The 9,500-nt window shown below is 37.2% G+C and overlaps 1 protein-coding gene across 1 annotated transcript in view; it reads right to left on the reverse strand.

The window, feature by feature from the left end:
* Nucleotides 1–9,500, reverse strand: part of RAD54B (RAD54 homolog B) — a 102,904-nt gene that overhangs the window by 14,417 nt on the left and 78,987 nt on the right. Inside the window, exons 9-11 of the mRNA XM_017861922.1 lie at nt 6,825–6,964; nt 4,705–4,995; nt 100–272 (exon numbers count right to left, since the gene is read on the reverse strand). Coding sequence (XP_017717411.1) covers nt 100–272; nt 4,705–4,995; nt 6,825–6,964 — 604 coding nt within the window. The remainder of the gene's footprint in view (nt 1–99; nt 273–4,704; nt 4,996–6,824; nt 6,965–9,500) is intronic.

Raw genomic sequence — 9,500 nt, forward strand, 5'->3', positions numbered from 1 at the left:
TTTTTTATGTTTTCTTATTTTAAAAGGGAAGTAGGAAGTAAAGACATAGTGCAAACTAAAACTCTATGAGCACTTATAAGTTTGTTAAATTGATCTTACTTTTCAGTAGGTCGAAGTTCGTGGATAACCGCTAAGAGCTTGGACAGCACCTGTAGTTTTCCTGACTCCTTTTCAGTAAACAGGAGAGGGTTGTAGTCAGCAGGAAACACACTTAGCAAGCCTTTGTATAGACTCTTTTCTTCATTTTTATCACAAGTTGAGCATTCTTTTTCCTATTCAAAATGATGATGGTTAATGCTGGCTCATGTTTGTTTTTTTAATTAGGAGGGGAAAATGCTAAAATTCTAGAGGGAAAAAGGTGAAGATTAACAGCTATCTGAAAAGTCCAAGAAACTGTTAGGAAATCTTTATAGGTCATGATTTGATCATTTTTGAAAAAAGTAACATGCATTCTACTGAGTTAGTTACAGAGCAGTTCTAACGCAGTCTCATGGTGCCTGCTACCTTCACCCTGCAAGTGTAGTATTAATATTTCCCACATGTAACTACAGGAAGTAGGAGCAGACGAAGAAAGGAGAGGGAAATAAAGGGCAAATGGTGATACAAAATCCATTCTCTCCAAAACGCTAACATTTTGCATCTTTGATAAATCTTTTCTCTTTTCCTCTCTCTCCTTCCCTCCTTATTAGTATTCTCTCCTGAATTGTGGGCTTCATACAACACCTTTATATCCAAAAACAAGCACAATTGTTTACTTAATCTTACCAGTTTCTTCTGTAAGAAGGAAGAAGTTCACCAATAAATTAACAGAGAAATTTATTCTTACTTATAACAATACTTTTTGTTGATTTCACCAGTAGTTGTAGAATAAATTTATTCCAAGGTGATTATCAGCACCTCTGAAACTCCCCCTCCAAAACTGCCTAGCTGATATGTGAACATATAACTAGAGATCAGAGATATTAATGACTATATCAGTTTTTTGGTTGCATTCCTAGGATTGGCAGGTCTCTTAACTCTTTCCCATATTTACCAGATTTATCACTGTTTCTGAAACTTTGTTCAACCTATACCCCTTGTCTGGAATACTTTTCATTTCGCTGCTCAATTATCCCAGTCCTATAAATTGCTGCTCAATTATCCCAATCCTATAAATCCTAAATAAAGACCCAGTGCAAATTCTACCTGATTATTCATAGCCTTTGATTGCACTGAGTTTTAACCTTTAAGGTTACACAGTACACTTCAGCTTTGACCTTATCTAATTGAGCAGTTAATGATATGCAGTTGACCCTTGAACACATGGGTTTGAACTAAGCAAGTCTACTTATATGCAGATTTTCTCCCATCTCTGCTACCACCCCTGAGACAGCAAGGCCAACCCCTCTTCTGCCTCCTCTCCTCTTAGCCTACTCAATGTGAAGAGCTTTGTGAGGTTCTACTTCCACTCATTGAATAATATATTGTCTCTTCTTCATGATTTTCTTAATAACATTTTCTTTTTATAGTTTACTTTAGTGTAAAATTACAGTATATAATATACAAAATATGTGTGAACTGACTTTATGTTACTGGTAAGGCTTGTGGTCAACAGTAGGCTATTCGTAGTTCAGTTTTGGGGGAGTCAAAAGTCATACAAGTTATAAAGGGATTTTCAACAGTGCACGCAGGGGTCAGCACCCCTAACCCCAGGGTTGTTCAAGATCGAATGACTTTTTTATACTTCACAAATGTTTTCCTGTGTGTTGTACCCCCTCTTTAGCAATACTAGAAACACCTTAAGGGCAGTGAATCCTATGTGAAACGTATAAAAACGCTGGGCACAGAGTACTAATTTTAATTTGGCTTACTGTCAAAATACAGCAATATTTAGGTGTAGTCATTTGATTAAAAATACTAGGAACTTTAAAATATTTCTATCACTGGGACATAGGAGGAGAAAGAAGTAGTTGCTGGTTGCTTTAGGTTAGCTCCGCCTACAACTTGGAAAGATCATCAAAGGACCACAGGCCCAGGGTCTAGTATACAGTTTTTCATCTTCAGAAACTTGAATATGCTTAAGCTGTAGGGAAATTATTCATATTAACCAAATTAAGAGACTGAGTAAGTCAGAAAGAAAATTTATTGACCTATGAGACCTGCCTATTTAGACCAATTAGTCTATGCACATGCATTCTGTCCTATGAAAAAATGTCCCCAGGGAAAGTCAAATCCTAACAGAAGGTGCCTGGTGAATATAAAATCAGAGTACAGGAAGATGGGTGATCTTTTTTTCTTTTTTTTTTAAAGAGACAGGGCCTCACAGTGTTGCCCAGACTGGTCTCGAACTCTTGGCCTCAAGTGCATCCTTCCGCCTCAGCCTCTCAAAGTGCTGGGATTATAGGCGTGAGCCACTGCCCTGGCCAAGATGGGCGATCTTAATGCACAAGTTCTTAACAAAGAACACGTATTAGAATGACTTGAGAAGGCTTTTTTTTTAATGCTCATGCCTGGGTCCTACTCTCAAACAAAACTCTGAATTAATCCATATGTGTTGAGGCCTGGACTAATGTAATTGTAAGAGCTTCCCAGGATATTATAATATGTACCACTAACTAATAATTGACTGATAGATAATATCTTTATACTGTGACAGCCTGATGCAGCATCTCCATCATAGAGATTTACCAGTTCAACTTCTCATATCAAGCTAATCAGGACACTGTCTCTTCTGACTCCATGTAACCCAATACACTTCAGTTATGAGTTATGATATTGTTACTGGTTACGTTCCACTCACATTTCCTAAAGAAAGACCTAACATCTTAATTGAACTTGGGAAACAATCTAGTTTCAATAGAAACACTTACAAGCCATTGCTTAAAGGTTACTTATACATGTAGAAGGCTCATTTCTGCCCTTTTATATCAATCCTTATTTCCTAAGAAGTTAGAGAAAAGGCTTTTCTGAATAAATGTCAGACTATAAATTATGTACCCTATTTGAAGTATCCTATGCCTATTATTAGTGACTGCATGGCAATAATGGAGAAACACTCAGAGCCCCCTGCTGCTTTCTTCAAGAATGTACAAACATATTCTAAATTAACTGGTATATTCTGAGCCATTATAAGGTCTTCCTTTTAATGAAGAAATTTTGGCTATTTTACTGGGCTTCATGCCCAAAGCGTTTAATTTTATCACTGTATATAGAATTAGTTTTTTTTTAAGTGGCGGCTGGGCGCAGTGGCTCACACCTGTAATCCCAGCACTTTGGGAGGCTGAGGTGGGAGGATCACTTGAGCTCAGGAGTTCAAGACCAGCCTGGGCAATATAGTGAGACCCCATCTCTATTTTTTTTAATAACTTCTTTTTAAAAAATAAATTAAAAAGGCCGGGTGCAGTGGTTCACGCCTGTAATCCCAGTACTTTGGGAGGCCGAGGTAGGCGGATCACCTGAGGTCAGGAGTTCGAGACCAGCCTGGCCAACATGGTGAAACCCCGTCTCCACCAAAAATACAAAACTTAGACAGGCGTGGTGGCAGGCGCCGGTAATCCCATCTACTTGGGAGGTTGAGGCAGGAGAATCACTTGAATGCGGGAGGTGGAGGTTGCAGTGAGCTGAGATCACGCCATTGCACTCTAGCCTGGGGGACAAGAACAAGACTTCATCTCGATAAATAAATAAATAGCATCAAGTTTCTCTAGAATAAGATTATATATATCTATCTCTGAGCCCCTATTTCCCCACCAAAAAAATGGGGATGGTAATAATATTACTTATTCCATAGAGTTTTGTAAATAATAAATAAAATAACACGAATAGAAGTACTTAGTGATTGGTACAAGTTGACCATCCTTTATCCAAAATACTTGGGAACAGAAGTGGTTCAGATTTCAGATTTTTTCAGATTTTGGAATATTTGCATATATATATCTTGGGCATGGGACACAAGTCTAAACATGAAATTCATTTATATTTCATATATACCTTATACACATACTCTGAGGGTAATTTTATACAGTATTTTTAATAACTTTGTATATGACACAAATTCTGTGCACACTGAACATCAGAAAGCAAAGATATCAGGTATGGAATTGCCCACCTGTGATGTCATGTTGGCACTCAAAAAGTTTTGAATTTTGGAGCACTTTGAGTTTCTAATTTCCAGATTAGGAAGGCTCAATCTGTGTATAATGAGTGCTTAATAACTGTTAGCTAATATTATTAATATCAAAATGTGATTTTTCTATGGTTTGAGCTTAAGATGATTTTATTTTCTTCGTGATTTTCTGAATTTTCTAAATTTTATGCAACAATCATGTATCACGTTCAAAATGAGGGAAAAAAAATTATTTTTAATGGCAAATTTTGTATTTGTTAGCACCAAACAAACAAAACTGGCAGACTATATTAACATAAAATAGGAAGGGAGACCATGGCCAAGCATTAGATAAGGTACCAAAGGGGATTGGCCACAAACTGTAGAAGGCGGTACCTCAAACCCTTCTCTTCCCTACTTCAGCTCTAGGAATGTGGACATGCTCTGAAGAACAAGTGAAAGGCTGGATAAGCTCTACAGCAGAACCATGCTAGATAGCCTGCAGAGCTTTTTGAAAACCCACAAATGCAACCTCAGAAATTAGACCTATCTGCCCTCTTAGATTCATATACTATAGAACCCTCATATCCCTGACATAGTTTCAGACACTATGCACTTACCTTTATAGAGCTGAACAAAAGGCAGGGGTGATTGCACAATTTTTTAAGAGCTCCTATACATATTAGATGGGGACTATTTTCCAACAACCCTTGAAGACAGAACCTGACAACCTGAGAATTTAACAGCTTTCGATAAAGCTCAATCTGTAGTGCTCCTGGTCGGCAAAAGATAACATTCTCTATTTTAGGTGGGAGATATTTATTTATAATTTCTTGGGTTCTTCTAAGGATAAAGAGTCCAGTGAGGCAAGCAAGTTCAGTTGCTCTTCTTTCTCCTAACTCCTTTTCTTCCTGTGGAAAAATAGCAGACTTAAATGAAAGTGTTATAGACAGAAATACACTTAAAATAAACATTAAAGATTTCATAATGATAAACCATTTACTAACTGCTTCCCAACAAATTTTAAAAGAAGAAATAAAATAAGAGTATAGGGACAGAAAAACCAACCATGATCTATTTATATGTTTAGCATAACCATTTAATTAAGTGAAGTCACAGTCTCCTAAATAACATAAAATAATGATATATAATTGGTAGAATCTTAGATTCAATGAAATATAGTCTGTATACAACATGTAAACCATAATTTAACCATTGTCCTACCTTTAAAAATGTTTGTTTCCCATTTGTGTTTCCCTTAGTTTGCTTCTTTTCTTTTTTTTTTTTTGAGACAGAGTCCCGCTCTATCACCCAGGCTGGAGTGCAGTGGCACAATCTCGGCTCACTGCAACCTCCACCTCCCGGGTTCAAGAGAACCTCCTGCCTCAGCCTACCCAGTAGCTGGGATTACAGTGCACACCACCACATCTGGCTAATTTTTATATTTTTAGTAAAGACGGGGTTTCATCATGTTTGCCAGGCTGATCTTGAACTCCTGACATCAAGTGATCCACCTGCCTTGGCCTCCCAAAGTGCTAGGATTATAGGCATGAGCCACTGTGCCCAGCCTGTTTCTAATATTTTATCCTTACAGCTAAGTTTTTATTTCTTTTTTTGAAACAGAGTCTCACTCTGTCACCCAGGGCTGGAGTGCAGTGATGTGATCTCAGCTCACTACAATCTCCACCTCCCAGACTCAAGCAATCCGCCCACCTCAGCCTCCCCAGTAGCTGGGACCACAGGTACATGCCACCACATCTGGCTTTTTTTTTTTTTTGGTAGACATAAGGTCACCCTATACCTTATAGCTAAGTTTTTAGTTTTTGGTTTTTTTGTTTGTTTGTTTTTTGAGATGGAGTTTTGCTTTGTCGCCAGGCTAGAGTACAGTGGCATGATCTCAGCTCACTGCAACCTCTGCCGCCCAGGTTCAAGTGATTCTCCTGAGTAGCTGGGACTACAGGCGTGTGCCACCATGCCCAGCTAATTTTTGTATTTTCAGTAGAGACAGGGTTTTCACCACGCTGGCCAGGATGGTCTCGATCTCTTGACCTCGTGATCCACCTCAGCCTCCCAAAGTGCTGGGTTTACAGGAATGGGCCAACACACCCGGCCAGCTAAGTTTTTAAATAAACCTACTATTATTTCTTTATAATAAATTCCTAAAAGAAGTATTGTCAGGCCACAAGATATACACAATTTTAATGCTTTTGATATACATTGCCAAACTTTCCCCATGTTGTGCCAATGTACATTCCAACCAACTATTTACATTCCAAATAGTAGACCCTTGCCTACAATTGCTACCACTAGTAAATCCAAGTTGGGGAGGTGGTGTACACCTGCAGTTCTAGCTACTCGGGAGGCAGAGGCAAAAGGATCACTTGAACTCCAGGAGTTCAAGGCCAGCCTGGGCAACACAGAGTGACACCATCTCTAAATAAACAAACACACACCAATAGAAAATTACAAAAGTCACTTTGGTTATTTTGTTCTGCTTTTTTCAACGCTAGTAAGGATGAACATTTTTAAATGTTTATTATCATAATTCTTTGTGAAGTTCCTATTCATGAATTTTAGACAAGTGATGTCATATTCTAAAATAAGGAATGCAGGAAATGAAGGATTGCAGAGAAAAGAAAGAGTTCACACTACTGATTTTCTAAATCAAAATAATATGAAGTTATGGATAATTTCCTCAGACATACGGCTTTTAAAACTTATTTATTAGAGTAAATTATACCTCAGAAGCAGAAGGTTCTCTTGATAAAATGATGGGTTCTTCATATATTTTCCTATAAGATGACAAAGAGCCTAATATTCCTGGATTTACAAAATCAATTAATGCAAAAAATTCTTGCAGATCATTCTGAACTGGAGTACCTAAAGAGAGACAAAAATGAGGAAAAGGTCAAGTTTGTGTTTTATAATCACAATCTCAGGTTTATAACAAAACCACAATGGAAGTTTGGAGAAATTTATTCCCTAAAAGGAATAAATACAAGCAAATGGCCTAAAACTAAGAAACAGCAGTCAAAGCAAGTTAAAAAAATATTAATCACCACATAAATTTTTAACTCTAGTTTTAGTTGCATACTAAATTCTTACATAGTAGTATAGCTTAATGATTGAGTGCAGGCTCAGTGGAGTCTGACTGCTTAGGTTCAAATCCTACCTGCATCATTTACTCCCTGAGTGACCCTGAGAAAGTTACTTACACCAATTTATTATCTGTAAAGTGCAGATAATAATAGTCTTTCTAGGGTTGTGAGGATCAAAGTAGTCAATCCACATAATATACTTTGAATGGTGCCTAGAGCACAATAAATGTTCTATAACTTTAGTAATTGTTACTGTTATTATAGCTATGTGACTTTGGACAAACTGCTTAAGTCCTTTAAACTCAGGATTTTTTTTCATTTATAAAAGTATGAAGATAATAAATTCCCAGAATAATTATAATGAAAAGTAGAGACAATGGATATGAAGTACCCAGCAAAATGCCTGACACTCAGGAGACACTCATTGAATGGCACCTATTATTACTACCTTTCAAAGTTATCAGATCAAATTAAGATCTTCACTGCCCAAAGGGTTAATACAGACTGTAATGGATTAATATACCCTCTATATATTACATATAGTATGCAATAGCTTTTGGCTAATTTTCAAAGAAACATTAGCATGTTTCAATAATTATAATAGTGCCAAAAGAACATATAAATCAGCACAAACAATGTAATTTCAGCTGGCTTTCAAATAACAGATTAGACAATGTTGTCCAAAAATATAAATAATGTGAAAAGTAAACAAAAATGCATTTATTTCATTAAGATGGATGACATAAATTTTTTAATGTCAAGTAATTTAATAATCACTTCCCTAAAACTTAATGGGTCCCCTACCCCCAGGTTAGACCAGCAATTGCTAATTTTTTAAAATTTAACACATCTAGTCAGTTTTAAATTTTTAGACACATCGTTGAAAGAGTTGGGAAAAATACATTTATGTTGGTATATATTCAGTTAAGCCTCTAAAAGAATATGCATGATGATGATAAACAAAGATTGGGGAGTATAGGAAAGAAGAGAGAGAACGGTAGAAGGATCACTGTGGTTGGCATTCAGATATTCATCAAACCCCAAATGATTAAGTCAATCATAGTAATTCTATCCCCTCCTTTGCAAATGACTGACATACACAAGGGTTCTTGTCTAATACTGGGTTCACTGGAAGCAGAGCCTAAGACAGTGATTTGTTTGCATGTGATTTACAGAGGGAGAGCTCTCAGGAGAAAGGGAATAATGGAATCAGAAAATGGTAAGGGAAGAAACTAAGCAAGAATGGCCTCAGCTGTAATTTAGCTTCAGCTAAATTACACGGAGCTCTAGAGTATAAACTGCACCATAACGTTGGTCCTGAAATTACTCTAAGGCAAGGGAGCTGCCATTTGCCGCTTACCCCTAAATCAGTCAATCGTTGATAGCAAACTATAGAGGATAATACAGCTCTCATTCAATCAAAGATAATTCTCCAGAAAGAGAAGGGGCTCCTCTCATTTGTTTAATCAATAGTACCAGCAGCTAAACAATGGATACAACAGCCCAGAAAAGGAGAGCTAGAAAGGGCACCAAGAGGTTCCATCAGTAGCATGTGACCCATCCTTGCCAATGAGACATGAGAAGTCATCACAGAGGGGCTCTTAAACATAGAGAAACACTCTTAAACATAGAGAAATAAGAAGAGCCAGTCCTGTTCTCCTTTGGATATCATCACATCTAGCTGTGATGTCTGGAACAGCTGCAGTCACTTGCTACCAGCATGAGGATGAAGCCAACACCAAATATGGCAGAGCAGAAGATATAAAGAACCAGAATCCTTGATGACAATGTTGAGTTGCTGTAGCCTGCCCTACCTTTAGACTTCCAGTTATACAGGGGAATAAGCACATCTGATTCAGATCATCTGTTACCAGCATCTGAAATCATCCCAACTGATACATGAGAGGAAGAGGCAAAAGCAAAACTGGACAAAAGAAGAAAAGCAGAACACAAGAAGGGAATAGGAAACAGGATTTAGGCCAGAAAAGAGGAAGAAAAAAGAGTAAGGAAGGGGGGAAAAAAGATGAGAAGGGAAATATGGCTACAAGACAGAACCAATAGTATAGTATAGCATCATTGTATGAGTCTGTCACATTGCTTTCTAGTGATAATTTAGATCCCTATTTGCTATTTCAGTGCTCTAATTCTAGACTAGGTAAAACCTGTAGAAGAAAATAGAAAAAACTAAAGATTTTCAAGTCAAGTTGGTGTACTTACTAAGACTATGTTCAAGAGTATAGAAAAGAAACTTCTGAGAAAATGAAAGGATTCTTTATCTTCCCTACCTCTACCCTATCCCTACCAAAAAAAAAAAAAAA

Source organism: Rhinopithecus bieti, unplaced genomic scaffold (genome assembly GCF_001698545.2).
Source record: "Rhinopithecus bieti isolate Rb0 unplaced genomic scaffold, ASM169854v2 scaffold_62832, whole genome shotgun sequence".
In the NCBI taxonomy this organism is placed as follows: Eukaryota; Metazoa; Chordata; class Mammalia; order Primates; family Cercopithecidae; genus Rhinopithecus; species Rhinopithecus bieti.